Below are 19,838 nucleotides of genomic sequence, written 5' to 3' on the forward strand. Positions count from 1 at the left end.
TCCATTTTTGTTAAATGCCCAGAATAGGCAAGTCTGTATACACAGAAAGTAGATCTGTGGTTACTTAGGGCTGGGGGTGGGGGTGGGGACAGCTAAAGGGCACAGGTTTCTCTTTGAGGTGCCGAAATGTTCTAAAATTGGCTGTGATGATGGTTGCACGTATCTTTGAGTATACTAAAAACCATTAAATTGCACATAAATGGGGGAATTATATCCCAATGAAGTTTTAAAAAGATGTTATAGAAGAATATAAAGTTGCAAAATCAACAACCATGACATGTGAACAGGGAAAAGGAAAGAAGAGAGAGAAGGTTCCCTCTGAGCCTGGCCCCCACAGCCTGTGTTCTCCGTGGGAGGGTGGGACACGCTTGGCCCCCTGGGGCTGTGCTACCAGCCTGGGTGGGCCCAGCTCACAACCAAGCTCTCGGATTTCCCAGCCCAGGAATGGTAAAAGGGCCTGAGTGAGGGGCTGAAGTAGGCCGCCCTTCCTCAGAGAATCACCAGCAAGAAGCCAGGCAGAGACCACGTGCCTTGGCCATGTCTGCCCTGGGATAGCCAGACAAGGAATTACCAAGAAAACGGGCAGGCCTTGTCCCCCAGCCCAAGAGGTCTGGGCCACCGTGTTCCCTCCAGCTGGCTGCCTCCTCCCAGGACAGTGGGGAGGGTGACTTGGAAATGAGACACAAGCCCTCATCACCTTTTTTACATCAGCCTTTGATCCTCTGTTCCCAGAAGGGAATAATCCAGGGGCCATCCTATCTGTTTCTCAGAAAGGGAGACTGAGGCTTAGACAGGCCAACTGCCTGGCAAAAGGGACTGATTTTGCAAACCAGGTGTCCAGCTCGGAGTCAGAGGGAAGCCCCAAGGCACTGAGCCCAAGGTGGGCCAGAGTCTCGCTCTGGCCAGGTCCTGCAGGCATTCACAGGGGCCCCTGTGAACTGCAATGTATGGGAGGATCGCCTTGTCAAGTGCAGAAGCTGATTGAGAGGGCTGGGCTGGGCGGGCCTGGGACTCTGCATTTCTAACAAGCTCCCAGGAGATGCCGAAGCATCAAGGCTACACGTGGAGTAGGAAACCAGCTACTCCCAGGATGGGGGGTGGTCAATGGTTAGAGAGTGGAGAGGGGAGTGCACATGAGGCCCCCTACCTAAGACCCTCCCCCACCCCCACGACAGCCTCCTGACGGCCACCTGCTCTCACTGGATGGCCACCTTGGCCTCATAATGCCCTTGCCCCTACAATCCAAGTCACCAGCAGCCAGGAGGCTTTCAACACGTAAATCACATCTGTCGCTCCATGGTGCAAACCCCTCTCCCCAGGGCCTCCGTCAGAGGGGGTTAGAGCGCTCGCTCCCCTGCCTGAGCCACATTCCCTCTCTGCTTCACTTGGGCCCTACCTGCCACCCCTGCCTGAGTCACTACCCCCCACCCGGCAGTGTTTCTGCCAGCTGCTGGCATTTTCTGGGCATCTGCTCACCACCCTGGTCCCCTCTCCTGAAGGACTTCTCCAGAGGACAGCGACTGGTCTTCCTTGCTCAGCCCTCCATGCCTGCCACATAGTAAGTGCTCAGTAAACACATGCCCTGTAGCTGCCCACAGAGCACATGGCTGCCCCAAGACGGAGTCAGACCCCTGCCCAGGAGGAACGGGGGGAATCTGCATTAGAGGAGCCACTGGAAAGGGGGCTGAGGTCTTGTTGGCTGCCCCCAAACCCCAACCCAGCTCAGGTCCCCAGCCAGCTAGGCACCGCCCCCACCCCCACCCCGAGCAGCATAGACCCATCAGAGTCTACAGCCAGGCTGCCTGGAGCCTGGGGGTCACCCAGAGCACGGCAGCAGGACTGCCCCGGGTCTCCACCACGCCCCACCCCCCGCCCTCTGTCCAGGGCCCATACCTCCACTTGGGCCTCATCCCAGGCGTCCAGGCGGACTGACTTCACCTTGCTGACCTGGGGGATGTTCCGGTGAATTCCCGAGCAGCTCAGACAGATGAACACTCCCAGGGTATAGGAAGCCCAGTCGGGATCTGGAAGGAAAAGCCCACATGTTCAGGGAAGCTCAGCCCGAGGGACCCTGGAGGGTGGACAGAGCATCAGATCAGGGATCACAAGGCTCCCAGCTGGAAGCCTCGATCCCCATCTGTGCAATGGGAGGCTGCGAAGGAGACCCTTGAGGTTCACCAGGCTCTCTGGGCCCTAAGCCAGGGTCCCCATGTCCTCAGGTGATAACCCAACCTGGTTGTCCTAACTGCCCCCCGATGTGGACAGAGCTCTCCTCAGACACCCCACAACATGGGAGCTGAGAGCCGATCTGCACAGGCCCCACACTGGGTGCTGGACCCGGAGAGGGAGACCCCCACCTCAGGAGTACTGCCCTCCAGGAATCCACCCCCTAGGGCCAGTTCCTGTCGCTGATCCAGCGCTGGCCTGGCACCCCTTCCAGAGATCCCCAGGCAGGGCTGGGCACATGCACCCTTTGGGGATGGCTTTCCGGGGGGATGTCTGTGCACATGAATCAATCCAGGACCAAAGGGCCAAGATCGGAAGAGAAAACACAAAACACGGAGAGCATCCTGAGTTTATGAGACACGCACAACCAAAGCAACATGCAGCACTTGATTGGATGAATCGTGGCCGTGAAAGATGCTGAAGATGGACGGCGTGTTAGGTGATTGCACACCACGGCACCCACTTTGTTGGACATGACAGTTTCATGTGTCATGAAAAGGTTGGCTTGACCTTTCATGTGACGCATCTTGACGCCTAGTTTACTCCAAAAGGTTCAACAAATATGTGTGCACCCGTGGATAAAGCAAAATGGCAAAAAGCTAACAACTGTTGAGTCTAGACGGGGGGTGTGAGCGTCATGCTGCGGTCGTGCCTACTTTTGCATATTTGAGATGTTCCCTACTGAAATACGGCAAAGCGAACCCCTCAGAATGTAAAGCTTGTTAAACTGGGGCAGCGGGTGGTGGTGGGCACTTGCTGCATGGCTCTCGGTACTTTTCCTCCCGTTTTGTACATCCCATCGTGGTAACTAAGCAGAGGGGGAGTGGGGTGGCTGAATATCTCTCTGGAAAGGGATGAGTCATCTCTGAAATGGTTTTATTTTTAAGTAAAGGCTCTCCTGGGTGAGGTTTGTTTAGATGAAGACGTTTCCCAGCAGTTAGGTGTGGTCATGGGCCAAGTTCTAGCTGGTGAAATGTGAGCACAGTGGACCTGTGTCCCTCCAGCCTGCTGCTGGTAACCTCTGCCCACGATGCTCTGTGTGCCCAGCCTTGGTGGATGGGGGGCTCTGAGGATGGGGAGGGTGAGAGGGGCCTGGGCCCCTGAGTCAGACATGCTCAGACCAGGCACCGCCACAAGGGCCTATGTTGTGTCATGTGACATCTCTGAGATCTGGGGATGTTTGTTCCAGCAGTTAGGCTCCCTGTCTTCCCCATTAGTGGTAGTTTCTGGAGGACCTAGATCCCAGCACTCCTGGATCCAGCACAGAACCTGGCACAGAGCAGGTCTCCACTAGAGTCCATGACAGAGTGAATGACCAACGTCCTACTTCAGCAGAGTCCCTATTTCCAAGAGAGACCGAAGGCTTTCTCTTCACCCCTCAGTCATTCGACAAACATCTTCCAAATGACACCCCATGCAGGCACGGGGAGCTTTGCCTGCAGAGCAGAGTGGCTGTTGGGGGAAGAACAGAGTTATAGGCAGCAGCAAACGTTTTATAGTTATCCCCTCTTCTGGAGCACAAGTGGGGAAGGATCAAACAGTCCTGGAAAGGAGACAGACCTGATTTCAACCCCTGGCCTCCATCTTCTCCAGAAACCTTTGCAGAAGCTGCCCACAAACGCTCAGCCAACAGCTGTGCACGAGGCGCCCCACAGGCATGCAGCCTTGAGCAAGCAGCAGCCCCTCTCTCTCTAGGCCTCAGTTTCCTCATCTGCTAAGATGGGACACTAATATTCACTCACAAGGGGCAGTGGGTAAAATGAGCCCACCTGGGAAAATCACTGGGACACAGTGGGGACCCCACTTCCCACTGCATGGCGGTGTTGCTGGATTCTGCCCTGACAGTGTAGACCACCAACCCAGGCTTCACTTCTCACAGCCTTTATCTACCCTTCTGGAAATTCGAAGGATGGCTGAACAAAGGCCACCAAAAGCTCCTTCCCAGCCAAGTGGCCAGGATGCCCATCCCTGCCTGCCCCCCACCCCTCATCCTCGTACAGAGGCTCTGGGACAAGGCTGTCTACTCCTGCCTGGAAGACCTGTTCACAGAGCTCCTTAGCAGGAGCTGGCACACATGGCCCGTGGCCCAGTGGCCTGGCTTTGTGAGTAAAGTTTTGCAGGACTCGGCCTCACCCGTTTACTCACGGATTGTCTATGGCTGCCTTCCCACTACAACAGCAGAGTTGGGTAGTTGTGACAGAGACCGAATGGCCCTAAAATACTCACATCTGGCTTTTTAAAAAAAAGTTTGCCAACCCCTGCTTAGAGGGAAACATGGTGGGACACAGACGAGCAAGCCCAAGGAAGGCCATGACCAGAAGTGACGGCTTCTGGCCATTACTAACATCGCCTGTCTTTGATAAATGAGATATACACCAGGCTTGAGCTGAGGTCACAACCTTGTGTGATGTGTGGCAACTGACAGAAGGTCCCACAGGTGCAAAATGTAAGGCTGTCTGGCCCAAGCCTTTCTCACCCACCTGGTGTTTGCCTGCGAGGATATACATACATGTGTATACACCACAAACCGATTTGAACAGCCGACTTCTAAAGAGGGCCAAGAAAGGGAGATGCCAAGACCTTTTACATGAGAGTGAAAAGACAAGAGCCAATTAAATCACGTGTGCTGGGGACAGGGAGACACAAGATTGTCAATGAAGAGCAGGAAGTTTATACTTTTTTTGAAAAGTTTTTGTGATAACACTATTGTACACCCATTCGAATGTCTAAAATTTAAAAGACTGATACCATCAAGTGCTGATGAGGATGCAGAGCAACTGGAATTCTCATACGATGCTGGTAGGAGTAGAAATTGGTTCAATCCATTGTCGGAAACAGTTTGGTAGTTACTTATATCATATTAAAGTTAAATATATATCTCTCAAATGATCCAGCCATCCTACTCCTAGGTATTTACCCAAGAGAAATCAAAACATATGTACATAAAAAGATGCATATATTCAGCAATATATAAAAGGAATAATACACTGTGACCAACAGAGGTTTATACCAGGAATACAAGGTTGGTTTAATATTTGACAATCTGGGCCGACCCTGTGGCTCACTCGGGAGAGTGCGGCACTGGGAGCGCAGAGGCGCTCCTGCCGCGGGTTTGGATCCTATATAGGGATGGCCGGTGCGCTCACTGGCTGAGCATGGTGCGGGCGACACCAAGCCAAGGGTTGCGATCCCCTTACCGGTCACAAAACAAAACAAAACAAAAAATTGACAGTCAATCAATGTAATTCACCATATTTCCAGATTAAAAAAGAAAAATCATATGATCATCTCAATAGAGGCAGAAAAAGCATTTGACAAAATGCAACATCCTGATAAAAACTCTCAGAAAACTAGGAATAAAGGGGAACTTCCCCAATTTGACACAGAACATTTATGAAATATCTACAGTGAATATCATATTTAATGGGAAAAACTAAGTGCTTTTTCCCTCCAAGACCAGGAACAAGACAAGAATGTCTGTTCTAACCACTTCTACACAACATTGAACTGGAGACTCTAGTCAGGACAATAAGGCAATAAAAAGAAATAAAAAACATCTAGATTGGAAAAGAAGTGATAAAACCATCTTTATTCACAGACAACATAATCATCTATGTAGAAAATCCAATGGACTCTATTAAAAAAACTAATAAGTGAACTAATAAGAACTAATAAGTGGGTTTAGCAAGGTTGCAGGATACAAGGTAAATATACAAAAATCAATTGTATTTCTACATACTGGCAACAAACAATCCAAAATTGAAAATTTAAAAACATAATTTATAGTAGCATAAAATGTAAGAAATACTTAGGGATAAATACAACAAAAGATATGAAAGACAGTACATCAAAAACTACAAAATACTGCTCAGAGAAATAAAAAAGACCTATAGATGTGGAGAGAGATACCATTTTCATGGATCAGGAGATTCAATATTTACATGTACATCCTCTTCAAATTAATCTATAGATTCAATGTAATCCCAGTCATAATTTCAGCAAAATTTTTAAAAATAGAAATTAACAAGCTGATTCTAAAATTCACATGTAAATGCAAAAGACCCAGATTTGCCAAAATAACTTCAAAGAAAGGCAAAGATGGAGGACTAACACTACTTGTTTTCAGAACTTATTATAAAATTACAGTTTTTAAGACAGTGTGGTATTAGCATGAAAACAAACAGATCAATGGAACAGAATAGAGAATCCAGAAATAGACCCACATGTCATCAAGTAATTATTGATAAAGATGTAAAGGCAATTCAGTGGAGAAAGAATAATCTGTCCACCAATGGTACTGGAACAATTAGATTTCATCTGCAAAACAACACACTTTGATCCATTCCTACTGCCATATACAAAAATAAACTCAAAATGCATCATAGTCCTAAATGTAAAACATTTCTAAAATAAAACACAGAGGAAAAGTCTTTATGAACTTGGATTAGGCAAAGATTTTTTTAGATACAACATCAAAAGCAGAATCCATTGGGGTGGAGGGGAAGGAGATCAGCTTCATCAGAATAAAAAAAAAATCTACTCTTTGAAAGACACTGTTGAGGGAATGGAAGACAAGCCACACTGGGAGCTTAAAATGCGTGCATTTTATTGTATGTAAATTACAACTCAATAGAGGAAAACTTTAAAAGGAAGTTAGTGTGTCTACAACCCCAACTCTATCCCAACAGGCTGGAGAAGCAGGAAAATCAGGGCTGGCCTCCCTCCCTACCTCCCGCCCCCATGTGCTCAGCTCTGGGCGGCTAGCAGGGACCCTCTCCCAGACCCAGGGCATCCAGGCTCTCCTCTCAAGAGGAGGAGGGAGCTGGCATCTGGGTGCCAGGAACTCTTGGGCCAATCCAGAGGCCTAGGTTTGGTGGAGACCTGGTTTTAGTGGAGGAAGCAGTGGATACTACTGCACTGCCCAGTCAAAGCTTCAGGGACCACAGGGCTGGTCCCCAATTCACAAGCATCCTCCAGGTCCTCACACCCGCAGCAGTGGCTGGCAGAAGCCAGCGCCCCTCCTCCTCTTCCACTTGTGTGGCGAGCACTCACTGGGGGGCAGTGCTTGACCACACGGTCTCACTCCATCCCCACAATGACCCTTTGAGGTAAGGGGCCACACGGCAGCAGCAGAGCTGAGATTTGATCTTTGTCCCTTTTCTCTCAGAGCCTACCCCCACACCTCCTTCCCGGAAGTTTGGGCCTGGGGCTGGCTGAGGACTGGGCAGGTGAGGGAAGACAGGACCCTAGGGGTGGAGGCTGGGCCATCTGGCCTAGTCAGCAGGCAGGACCTCTGCCCATCTGTGGCCCAGCCCTCCCCCCACCCCCAGGAATGGCAGGGCTCCCCAGCACCAGTTAAGGTCCATTAGGAGAAAGATGTCACGCCCCCCTCCCCAATTTTTTTTTTTTTTTTTTTTGGTATTGGCTGGTACAGGAATCGAACCCTGGACCTTGGTGTTATCAACACCTGAGCAAGATGTCCCACTTTAGTCTTGGCCCTTACAGGAGCAAAACGCATAAGGGAGGTGTGGGGCTTTGAAGGAGGAAGTCTCTCTCAGTTCTGTCACCTCAAGGTGGGGTCTCACGGGGTTTAGGATTCTAAACTTCAGGCTTGGAGAGGTGAAGTGACCAGGCTGGTGACATGCGACAGGCTAAGCACGGCTGGGATTCCCACCCAGGGAGGCTCTAGACTCAGCACCATCGGCCTTCAGGGTGAGCAGAGAGCCCCAGGCTGAGGGGTTCAGGGCCCCAGAATGACGAGGAATCCCTCTGATCCCCAGAGGAGGCAAAGTGCCCATCTCCCTCCAGCCTCCTCCTCTTGGGCTCCCCCGGGGCTGGTGTGGAAGAGGCAGAAAGACATTTTGGAAGAGATGTATTGGCCAAAAGACCAGCCTCCACCTGCCTTTCTCTTTTCCAAACATTCTTCAGTGTCACTCAGTGCCAGGCTAATGGGCTTCTGCCTGGGGGAGCTCACAGCCCGGGCAGGAGACAGGCCCTCAGCCCCAGTCATACAAAAGAGCACTTCACTGCACCAAAGGAAAGGCCCCAGGAGAGGTGGATGGTGCCCGGGGAGCCGGCAGGGCAGCGGCAAGGCCTTCCCGGAGAGAGGAGCCTCGAGCGCTAAGGGTGTACGGGAAGTAACCAAGGCTAGAGTGGCCAGGTCCGGGCGGTGGGAACGGCGTGTGCACAGCCGGGCAGTGGGAGGAACGCGATCAAGTGATGGGTCGTCCTGTTTCACCCCGAACATCAGGCTAAAGATTCCAAGGCATTGTCCCAGGGCTCTGTTCCTAGCAAAGACTCAGCTCAAATGTCACCTCTGATCAAAGAGGACTTAAGTCATCTGTCCACAGTTTTGCCTTGAAGCAAGCGGGCACTGGGTGGTTCCTGCCGGTGCCCAGCATGCAACAGACCCAGAGCACCCTATGAAGCAGTCGCTTATCAGTGACTTGTGCGCAAGCCGCCCCTCTCCCCTGCAAATCGCCTCAGAGATCCTAACGGCAGAAGGATGGAGCCCAGCCCACATGCGCCCCCCCGCCCCACTCCCATCAGCCAGGGGCCACACCATCCTCCTGCTGCTCTCGGGACTCACATCCCTGCTCTCAAGCCCACCCCCAGGGTCCTGCCCTGGGTTGTGGAAGGCTTTTCGGTGGAGCCCCTGTTTTGTTTTGGTTTTTTGGCAGCTGACAGGTACAGGGATCAAACCCTGGACCTTGGTCTTATCAGCACCATGCTCTACACCAACTGAGCTAACCAGCCAGCCAAAGTTCCTCCTTTAAAGAAGTCTTCACACCCTGTAAGAAGAAAGCCCTGATAGGTGACTCGGTAGGTGACTCTGAGCAACATTTAAGACTTCTGGCCTCTGGAAGAGTGACTGCCACATCGGCCCTTGAAGCCACCAAAACAGAAGGCAGAGTCCCTGCCTGGGTGTGCCCAGTCCGGCTCTGGATGCACCAGCGCCTGCCCCAGGGCCAGCTCCCGATGGCCACTTCTGTGTGCATCAAGTTGACTCACGATGAACTGTTCCTGGACTGAGCCTGCGTTGCAGCTAGCCAGTAATTCACTTGATCCTCACTCTCATCCTCCCCCTAAAAAGCCTCTGGGTCCATCTGCAGGAAATCCCGATGGTGTGCCCAGGCCCTCCAGAATGGGCTCACGGAGGAGAGGGAAGATGAGGAGCTGGAGCCCCCCAACTTCCAGCAGGGACAAAGACTGGCAGGGAGGGCCCAGGGAAGAGGGGCCGGGGCTGGGCTGGGCCGCTTCCTTCTCAGGCTGTCAGGCGCAGCCAGGCCTGCCCACATGTGCACACCCTCCCCACAAACCCATCAGAGCGAAGAGAGGTACAGGAGCAGGAGTGCCCACACGTACACAGAAGCTGCCCAGCCTCTGAGACCCTCAGGGTGGGAGGAGGGCCCCGCAGCAGGAGGAGAGCTGGCTGGATACCCCCACAGGACCCCTTAGACCTGTGCAGGAGGGCATCTCCCGAAGGCCAGGCTCCACTCTGGGTGCCCCCTCCCTGTGGGGAAAGGGGCTGCAGGACCAAACAGACATGCCCGGGCAGAGCCTGCCCTGCCACCTCTCTGGACCGCTTTTAAGCACTCAGGACTCCTGAACTCCTGCCCAGTGGCCCAGAGTCAGCTTCCGGGCCTGTGTTCTACCCAGGACAGGCCATGAGGCCAACAGGTGCACCTGGGCCCGAGGGGTGGCCAAGGGCACAGGCTGGTGTGGAGGAGAGGGTGGAGGCCCCCCAGTGAGGTGGGGGACAGGCCTGAGGCTCTGCCGGGCACTGTCTCCAGCAGCTGCCCTGTCTTCCCTGAGACTCTGCATAAAGCTGCCTGCTTCCTCCCTCCCCAGTTGCCGTCTGCCCTCTGTCTGCTCCAGTTCTGCCCTGCCTTGGCCACCCCGAGGTGACTCAGCCCCTCACCATTTCCGGGAGCTGGTCTGAGGCACCTAGGCAGGTGAGGCACACCCTGGGGCTGAGCCAGTTGGAGCAGGCGCGTCCCTCTTGGCCAAGGCCCAGGCAGGGGGAGAAGGTGAGCGGTGGAACCTGTCTGTGGAACAGCGGCCTGGCTCCATAGACCTTTGCCCTTCCTAGCGCTGGGCAGCTGAGGCGGGAGGGTGGGGCCCTGGGTGGGACGGGCTCTCTCTGGGCAGGGGCTCGGCCTCCCAGTTCTCAGCTTCAGTGTCCACCCCCTCCCCCCACAGTCATATGGTCTCCAGGGGTCTCATGAGGTGGGGCGCATGCATGGCTGTCCCCCAGGCACAGACCACCCCGCCCCGTGCGGAGCTCCAGGCCCCATTCACTGGCTACCCTCCCAGCACACTGTGTCATCTGGTCTTCTGTGTACCTTGCTGGCCCTCTGTGTCCCCTTCTGGGATCTTAGCTCCACTAGGGCAGCCGTGCTGCTTCTGGGCACCGATGGGTCCCACAGCAAGGGCATACCTTGCACACAGTAGACGAGCTCGGCCAGCATCTGCAACACCCCGCCTGGGGGAGTGAGAGGCACACCCTCTCCTCTCTGCTCAGCCCCCAGCCCCTCTCCCCCCTCTTCCCACTGCACTGAGAGCACGGGGCCCACCTGCGTGGGGCCTCCCTCCAGAGCCAGATGCCCTCCCTTCCTCCTGGCCAGGGGCCTCCTTCAAGCACATCCCCCACTCACACCCAAACATGCTCCACATTTCAAAATCTCTCTCTTGACCCCACATCGCCCCTCCCAGCCACCTCCCCAGGCTCGCCCCCATCTCTCATGGTCACTGCTCCCCCCCCACTCCCATCAGAGTCACCATGGCCTCTGCGGCACTAAACCTGATGGGTGATTCCTGGTCCTCCCAGATCAGCGGCGTCCAACCCAGGGCCCGCCCTCCCCACGCGCTGCCACCCCCTGCGACGCCTCCACTCCCGCATGGTCCTCTCCGCGGGGCTCACTCCTCTGCATCTCATTGGGCCTTTTGGCTGTAAAAACCATATTTTTGGAACTAGGTAGAGGTGGCAGTTATACAATATTGTGAATATTCTAAGTTCTACTAAATGTTCACTTTTGAGTGATTATTTTATCATATATGAATTTTGCCTTGATTTTTTAAAAAAGAGAAAGAGAAAGAAATATTTATAATCTGACGTGCCCCGCCCGCCCCCATTCCTGCCTCCAGCCTCTTTCCTCCAGAGCCTTCCTCAGCTACAGGCTCACGTCTCTACAGCTCGGAGACCGGACAGCGACTTCTCAATCTACTACACATTGCAGACCGAGCTCCTGGTCCCCACACTTGCCTCTCCACCATTTCCCCCATCTCAGCAAACGGCATCTCATCCTTTCCTTTCAAAATAGATCCAGGATTTGACCCTTAACCCCACACCCACTGCCACCACCCTAGACCAAGCCACTGTCGCTGTGGTCTGCAATCCTGCAAAGCAAGCACCTTCACCTTAACCCGTCAGCCCACGACCCTGTGACACTTCCAGTGGCTGGGGAGACTCCTCTGCTCACATGCCTCCCATGGCTCCCACCTTACCTGGAGTAAAAGCCAGGCCCTCACAGTGATCTCCAAGGCCCTGCGTGGTCCCCGACTGTTACCTCTAACCCCGTCTGCCCCACTCTGATCTGGCCCTGCCAGCCTGCTTGTTTCCCCCACTCCACGCCAAGCACACGGCTGCCCCTGCAGCCCCCTGCCAGCCTGTCACTCCCACCCTCTCCCCTCAGCGTGGTGGCCGCCTCCTCATGCGCCTCCCACCAGTCACCTTCTGGACAACAGCCTGACTCCCGGCCACTGCCCACCCACACCCCAAACCTAGTCATCGCCAATCACGCCACACTCTCCTTCCAGCTGTGCCCTCTCTCTGACCTTCACTCCCGCTTATTGACTCTCATCCTCCATGACCCTTCCATGAGCCACCTCTCCATCCACCGGAGCCTGTGCCCCAGAGCAGAATGTTCTAGAGAAAGACGCATGGCCATGTAGAAGGCACTTGGTGTAGTTCTAGACAGTGTCCCACGATTCAGCTATATCCTCCCAATATATTCTTACTCCTCGAAATGGCCTTGTCGAGCCCTCTCCTTTCCCCTGCAAGGTGCCTCCCCCTGGCCACTGCCCTGGCCTTGTTCCTCATGAAGGAAGCAGCAGCAATGGCTCCGTGGGCCTCCTGTGTGCCCTCCGCGTAGGCCTCTGCTCCCTCTCTCAGCAGAATGCCTCGAAATGCCTGTGCACGTGCTGCCACCAGCTCCCACCAGCCCTTCCGCCTTGCTGTCATGGGCACGACAGCCCACGACCCTGTGACACTTCATGCTCTCTGCTGACCCACCCACAGCCCGCAGGCTCCCTTCCTGAAAGCACTTTCCTCACTTGGCATGTGAGGTTCTGTGCTCTTTCAGGTCTCCTCCAATCTCCATGCTGTTCCTTCTCGGTCTCCTGTGCTGGTTCCATTTCTTTTTTTTTTTTTTTTTTATTGAATCATAATTGATTGTACATATTTTGGGGATTCAATGTTGACATATATTAATCAAATCAATATTACTAGCATGTATATTGTTACAAATTGTACTAATTATTTATGCCCTTGTCCAATCTCTCCCTATCCTCCCTCCGCCCCCCCAACACTGATAACCCTAGATTTCTTCTCTCCTTCTGAAAGAGTAATGGTTACTCTGTTGATTTGTTTCCTAGATGATCTGTCCAATGCTGAGAGGTGTGATCAGGTCCCCGAATATTATCATAGAGCAGATGCTTCTTCTGTCACTCTGGAATGGGCTTTGTGGAGAGAGACATCCTCTTCTTTTCTTTATCTCTGCTGGTGACTCTCCTTGTGTCAATGCACTCCAGTGGCTGGTGGACCATCTGCGTGGTGGTTGGGGCATCTAGCCGCTTTTGTGGCAGCCGTGGTTACTGTGGTGGCTGTGGTGGGCCACTCACATGGAGGTGATGTTTTTAGCATGCTGCTTAGTGAAGGCAGTGTGCCTGGTTGTGGGCCGAGGGTCCTGTCCCTGGCTCCATACCTTGGGTCCCCCAGGTGGGGCCACAAGGCACTGGTAGTGTGTCTGGGCTGGAACTAATTTTTTGTCATTTGCTTACTTCTAAAATGGGGAAACTTCCTGTGGAAACCAGCACTTGAGCTGTGTGGTTGAGCTAAACTTCTTTGCTGCCATTTCCCTAGGGAAGGCTTTTTGTGCAGCTCAGGGTTTAATGGTTGACCTTATAGGTATTTCCAGTTCTCCAGAGACCCAGTGCACCTGGGTTGTGTAGAAACTCTGATCTGGGCCTGAGTTTTTTCATCGAATGGCACCCCATGCAATTCTGCATTCCCCACCAGTCTCCTCTGAGTGGTCCTGTGCTGATTGGGGGTTGGATCAGCTGTCCTTGCTGTGCCCCAGTGTTCTCCTTGTGGGCCCGTCTCCCGCACTGCCCAAACACTTCCCATGGGACAGGCCCTGCGTCAGTCCGTTGCAATGACTCACTGGTCTCTAAGTGGCTCCCCTTTTTCAGTTGTTCTGGCTCCTCTCTCCTGCATGGGTCCACGGCAACCCTATTAGTGGTCTTGCTGTCCTGGTGGCCACCAAGGCTCTCTTCCTCCCTGCCACCTCCAAGCAACTCCATCTGAAGGGCACAGCTGCAGCTTCTGCCGACTCCTGCTCTGTGCACTCAGCAGCTCCAGCCTTAAAGTGGCTGTGGCCTGAAATACTCTGAGCAGTTTTTTCTTTCTCTCATCGTGGTTTCTCCCCCTTCATGAACTCTGTAGGTCTCTCCTCTTCCGCTGAACTCTAGCAGCCCTAGCTTGGCTGTTGTTACATTTTTATAGTTGTAAATTGGTTGAGTTATGGGAGAGAGTGATGCTGGGGACTGTCTATTCCATCATCTTGGCCAGAACTCCTGCTGGTTCCATTTCTGACCATTGGGCGTGCTCAGGGCCCAGGGCCCATCTTCTCCTCCAGCCACCTCCCTCCCTTGGGAGCCTCTCCATCCCATTCTCCACCTCTGCAGCCCAGGAGATCTCAAAATCATAGACTCTTGCATGGCATGACACCTCCTTCCTGTTGTTCCAGAGCCTCCTGCTGGGTTCAACTGGCCTTCTTCCTGCTCCTCAACCCAGCCAGGCCTGGACCCAGGGCCTTTGGACTAGCTGTTCCAACAGTACAGAATGTTCTTTCTCCAGACTTTGGCAAGGCCAACTCCTTTTCAACATTCAGGTCTCAGCTGGAACATCATCTTCTCTGACCACTCTGAGCAGCGTGGCCATGCACTGCCGTCACCCTTGCATTTCTTATTCCACCACAGCACCGATGCTTATTCCACCCAGGTCACCTCCTGCCTCCTCTGTCTCTGTGTGCAGTCACTTCTCTGTGTCTGTCTTCCCTCACTAGACTGTGGAGCAGAGACCCATCTGGCCCTGAACCTGGGCACTGCACACAGCAAGGTACTCAGTGCACATGCACTGGAGAAAGGTGCCATGCCTGTTGGAACTCAGGGTGGGCACCAACTGAAGGCTCAGGTCTGCCTCCCAGGCACATACAACTCCCATCCACACTGCCACCTGCCACCTCTGCCTCCCTTGGACCCTGCCGAAGTCCCTTCCTATTTCCAAGCACTAGTTCTTTCATTTGTGAAATGGGCTCATGCAGCCACCTTACAGGCGATAGAGAATAAGTAAATGAACCTGCCTAGCAGGTACCTGGTGCACAGCAAGGGCTTATAAAATGCCCCTAAATATAAAGTTGGCAGTGGCCTAGAAGTATAGGGCCTGGGCATGGGGCAGTGTCACCCCCTACCTGAGGTACATCCAGAGCATAGGCCCAGCTCACAGCACCTGCCTGCAGGTAGAAGCCAGCTGGTGCCACCACCCAGCCCAGCAGCTCAGGGAGTCCACTGTGGGATAACCTCAGCATGCACCACAGATAGGCACCTGTACGTTCAAACAGTGATGCTGGGGAGAGAAGTGCTGTCTAGGTGGGAGGTGAGGAAGGATGGTAAGGCCTGAGGGCCACCAAGCACGTGGACAGAGGGAAAGACTTCCAGCTCCTCCCAGCCCTGAGAGCCAACTTGCTGCAGCACCAACCCTCCATACCTGGCCGCGGGGTGGGCAGGCACATGAATCCTTTACCTGTGGCTTGAGCACAAAACCAGGTAGGGGAAACAGTCTGGTGGCTCCTCAAACAGTTAAATATGCAATTACCACGTGATCCAGCAATTCCACTTCTGGGTATGTACCCCAAATAATCAAAAGCAGGGTCTCCAAGAAGTATTTGCACACCTACGTTCATAGCAGCATTGTTTACAATAACCAGAAGATGGAAGCAACCCAAGTGTCCATCTACAGATGAGCCGACGAACAAAATATGGTCTATACGCACACTGGAATATTTTTTAGCCTTAAAAAGGAAGGAAACTCCAACATGTGCTACACATGGATGAACCTCGAGGACATTATGCTAAGTGAAATAAGCCAGGCACAAAAGGACAGATACAAAGGGACTTCAAAAATTTCATGGAAAAATGGAATTAAAAGATAATACAAATCTTTCCATGAACTTTTTGAAGACCCCTCATACTGTAGGATTCCACTTATATGAAGTCCCTAGAGGACTCAGATTCATAGAGACAGAAAGTAGAATGGTGGGTGCCAGGGGCTGGGGAGGGGGAGTTGGGGGCTGTCGTCCAATGGGGACAGAGTGTCAGCTTGGGAAGATGAACAAGTTCTGGAGATGGACATTGGTGATGGCTGCACAACAGTGTGAATGTACTTAATGCCACTCAAGTGTACCCTTAAAGTGGCTAAAAGGGTAAATTTTATGTTTTATATATATATATTATCACAATTAAAAAAAAAAAAACAAACCCGGTGGGCTGCTGTTCCAGGAAGGGGAGGGGCAGGTTGCCCAACCCACCACCCAGCAGCCCCCTGCCACCCACCCACCAGCACATAGGACCCTCTCCCAAACTAGGCCAAATTCCTAAAACTCTTCCCTGCCAAAGTGCTTCTGCCTCTGCTACCAGCAATTTCTGAAACATCACCTCTGCCCTGAAGCCTCCCAGGGTTGAATGAGGAGTCTGCAGCCTGAGTTTAACCCATGCGCCTTGCAGACATGTACTTCAGTCCTGGACTGGCCCCAGGGTCACTCATACCCGGTCATCCCTGAGTCCTGGGGCCACCCCAGAGCCTGGATTTGGCTGGGGCCTCAGGTCCAGGCGTGGATGAACAAGCAACTCCTGAACCACCAGGGCCCCCAAGCGATGGCCCCAAATGATCAGTCTTGTTAGAAACAAAGATTTCCTCCTTGAGCCAGACCTCCAGAGCTGGAAGGCCCAAGGAGCTCCTGGACTATTGGTTTTACCTGGTGCTCCAGGCGATTCAGACACCCAGGTGACCATAGGATTATCACCCACACCCCAAGCCAATTAAAGAGCTAATTTCCTTCTGGGGCATTGGACGACCTGACTCTCAAAGAGGAGAATCTGTCACTTTTTCCAATTAGGTAGGCAGCTTAGGGAAAGCATAGAGGCAGCTCCTCTCTCCCCCAACTCCGACCCATTATGGAGACCCCCACCAGGTATACAGGAGAATGGACCCAAGCCCATGCACCCACCCGCCCAGACCTGTGATGAGAAAAGTCTCTCTGGGTGGTGATGGATGGGGCCCCATGAGCAAGGTTGGAGGAGTCCACCACTGGGACAGATAAAGGGGAGAGCGTCAGAGGAGCTTCTTTGGGGGCCACAGAGACCCCCAGGCTGCCTCCTTCCCAGGAGCCTTCATATGGCCAACAGGGGTGGGGAGGGGGAGTCTGCCCAAATCTACCCTGGAACCCCCAGGCCTGGTGGTCAGAGGCGGCCTGGGCCTGCCCTGATGTCCTGCTGCCAGAGCAGATGCCGTGGGGACCCTCACCCTAAGGATGCTTTGCTCACACAAGCATGGTTGGGAACAGCAGCCATGAGCCAGTCCACATGACGGTGCTCTGATGACAACAGAACATGCTGTCCATCCCCAACCCCCATCAACACCAGAGTGGCCCCTTGTCCCCCATCCAGGCCACAGCAGAGACAGGAGGTCCCAGCTGCATCCACAGCAGCACAGAACAGGAATAGACCAGCCTAGCCTCAGCCAAGAAGCAGAGAACCTGAGTGAGCATCCCATGGGGGCCATGGGGGGGGGGGGACGCAGGACAGCTGCCCCCTGCCTCCTGACATTTCCTGCTCCACAACATGGCCACAGCCCTGGGGCAAAGCTGGGAGGGGTCACCTAGGCACAGTGAGCATCAGGAGACCTGCTCTGCCTTTGGGGCACCATGTCCCTCAAAACAGCTCAAGTTTTCAAGGCCTCAGGAGCATCCCATGGGGGCCAGGGGGGGGGGGGGACGCAGGACAGCTGCCCCCTGCCTCCTGACATTTCCTGCTCCACAACATGGCCACAGCCCTGGGGCAAAGCTGGGAGGGGTCACCTAGGCACAGTGAGCATCAGGAGACCTGCTCTGCCTTTGGGGCACCATGTCCCTCAAAACAGCTCAAGTTTTCAAGGCCTCAGTTTCCCAGCTGTAAAGTGGGAGCAATCCCCCACAGCTTGCCTGCTCCACAGGCTGCTGGACAGATGAAACAAGGTGCTGATGTCATGGGCCAATTTTGAAAAACCAGAGGTCTGGCCTAATGCCAGGAAGTGCTGGGCACTGGGAGAGCCGAGGCTGTGCTCCAAAGCTGAGCGTGGCCAGGGCCCTAGACTGAGGGGCCAAGATGGAAGCTGAGTGGGTGGGCTGGGAGGGAAGGGGTCACTACAGGGCCCGACAGGCCAAGGAAGTCCCCTCTTCCTCCTGCCAGGCTGGGAGGCCTAGAGTGTGGCTGCAGAGTGGCTTTATGTTCAGAGAAGCCTCTCCTTGGCAGTGTGGCCAGAAACGAGAGAGACAGTGACAAGCCTGGCTCCCCTCCCCCAGGCCACAGCCCCCCCAGGCCAACCCTGAGAGCTGGACAAGCTGATTGCCCTTTGTCACCCGCCTCTCTCTGGCACGGCCTGCTTTCCTGAACAAGTGGAAATACAGGTCCTGGAGAGTGAGGTGGGGAGAGTCTGGGCGAGGTGGCCCAGCTGGCAGGGGCAGTGCACAGCAGTGAGGTGACCCACCCCACTGCACCATCAGCAAGGGCCCTGCGGCTGCCCTGCCTCAGGAGGGCGGGGGAAAGGCTACCTCGGCCCTGCTGGGCTAACCAGAAATGTCTGTCACCGCCTTCCCTCTGGGACACTCACACTACTGGTGTGGCCTCTCAGGGCCAACCTTCGGCTGACCAGCAGACTCCCAGGACCTCAAGCTGTCAGAGACCCCTCCCAGCCCAGCGAGGGGTGAAGGGCTGAGAGCCGGGAACTAGGTCCTGTTTTCAGGATGTCCAGAGACTGCATGCCTCGAACCAGTTTCTCAGGGAACAAATGCAAGGTCTGCCCACCTCCTTCCCTGGGGACCTAGGTGAGTTAGGCTTGTTCTGAAGGGCTCAGGCAAGGAGCCTCCAAATTCCTGGTGTGCCTGGAGGACAGCCCCTGAGCCAGTGGCCTCTGGGGGCTTTTCCTGCCTGCTCCTCACCTCACAGTCAGGACCAGCCTGGGTCTGCCAGTTCAGGAGCAGGTCAGGGCTGGTCTGAGAGCCATGCATTTTACAGCCAATCACAAGACAAGTAGCCTCAGGAAGGGAGAGGAAGTACCTCCTTGGACTCTGGAGCCTTAGAAATCACCCCAGACCAGGGGCCACCAAGGCACCAGATCTGGAAGATGCCCAGCTGGGAGAAAAGGGCAGCAGGTGGACTGAGGGCCTGTCTCTGGGGCCACCTGTTCCCCTGCCTCACCTGTCCTGGCCACCTGCCCCAGAGCAGCTAGGTGCAAGGAGTTGGCAGGGATACCCTCTCCTCACAGTCTGGGGAGGTTGGGCAGGGCTTCCTCCCTCTGCTCCGAGCCTGCTGCAAGAGGGTGACTCCTGTAGGGGGAGCATGACGTCACCTCCAGGGAGCCAGGTGGACCCCCCACACCCACCCGCGCAAACCCCAGGCCGGCTCCTCCGTTCTTTCCCTGAAGCCAGCCGCCGGCCACGATTTCCTCTTTCCTTGCTCTCAGAGCCCGAGGTTTCGCAACGCGGCTGGCGGTCCGCGGGTGACAGCGAGACACGCACCGGCGGGGGAGGGGAGGAGGTGGCACAGCAGCAGGCGGGGGGCCCGTGGAGAGGCACCTTCCAGCCCGGCCAGCCGGGAGGGCCCAGGGTCCCCGTAGGTGCACTCGGGCCCACGCCCCACCCGAGCACAAAACGAGCCAGGAGGCCAGAGCCCCCATCCCCGGAGGCGCCTGCGGCACCACTCCCAGTCCCCAGGGCCCAGCCCGCACACATAGGGGCCTGCACCGCACCCGGCCCGCATCCACCTGGACCCTCACCCACGCGAGCCGAGCCGGCAGCCACCCGGACCCGCACCTACCCAGGCCCGTACCTATCCCGGGCGCACCCACCCGGCCCAAACCTACCCGGGGCGCCGCAGTCGGCGCAGCGCACGTTCTCCGGCCGCTGCAGCAGCTCCAGGACCGCCCTCCGCTGCTCCTTGGCCATGGCCGCGATGCAGCCCGCGATGCCGATGCCAGGGCCGGGCCCGGGAGCGTCCGCCGGGCTCGCTAGGGCCCC

At 54.8% G+C, this 19,838-nt stretch overlaps 1 protein-coding gene across 1 annotated transcript in view; it reads right to left on the bottom strand.

The window, feature by feature from the left end:
• The window catches only part of ADAP1 (ArfGAP with dual PH domains 1), a 59,896-nt gene extending 40,064 nt beyond the window's left edge, over positions 1-19,832 (bottom strand). The window contains exons 1-2 of the mRNA XM_008564175.1: positions 19,685-19,832; positions 1,894-2,024 (exon numbers count right to left, since the gene is read on the bottom strand). Coding sequence (XP_008562397.1) covers positions 1,894-2,024; positions 19,685-19,766 — 213 coding nt within the window. The 5' untranslated portion in view covers positions 19,767-19,832. The remainder of the gene's footprint in view (positions 1-1,893; positions 2,025-19,684) is intronic.
• Positions 19,833-19,838: the final 6 nt, after the last annotated feature.

Source organism: Galeopterus variegatus, unplaced genomic scaffold (genome assembly GCF_000696425.1).
Source record: "Galeopterus variegatus unplaced genomic scaffold, G_variegatus-3.0.2 Scaffold182, whole genome shotgun sequence".
Lineage (NCBI taxonomy): Eukaryota > Metazoa > Chordata > Mammalia > Dermoptera > Cynocephalidae > Galeopterus > Galeopterus variegatus.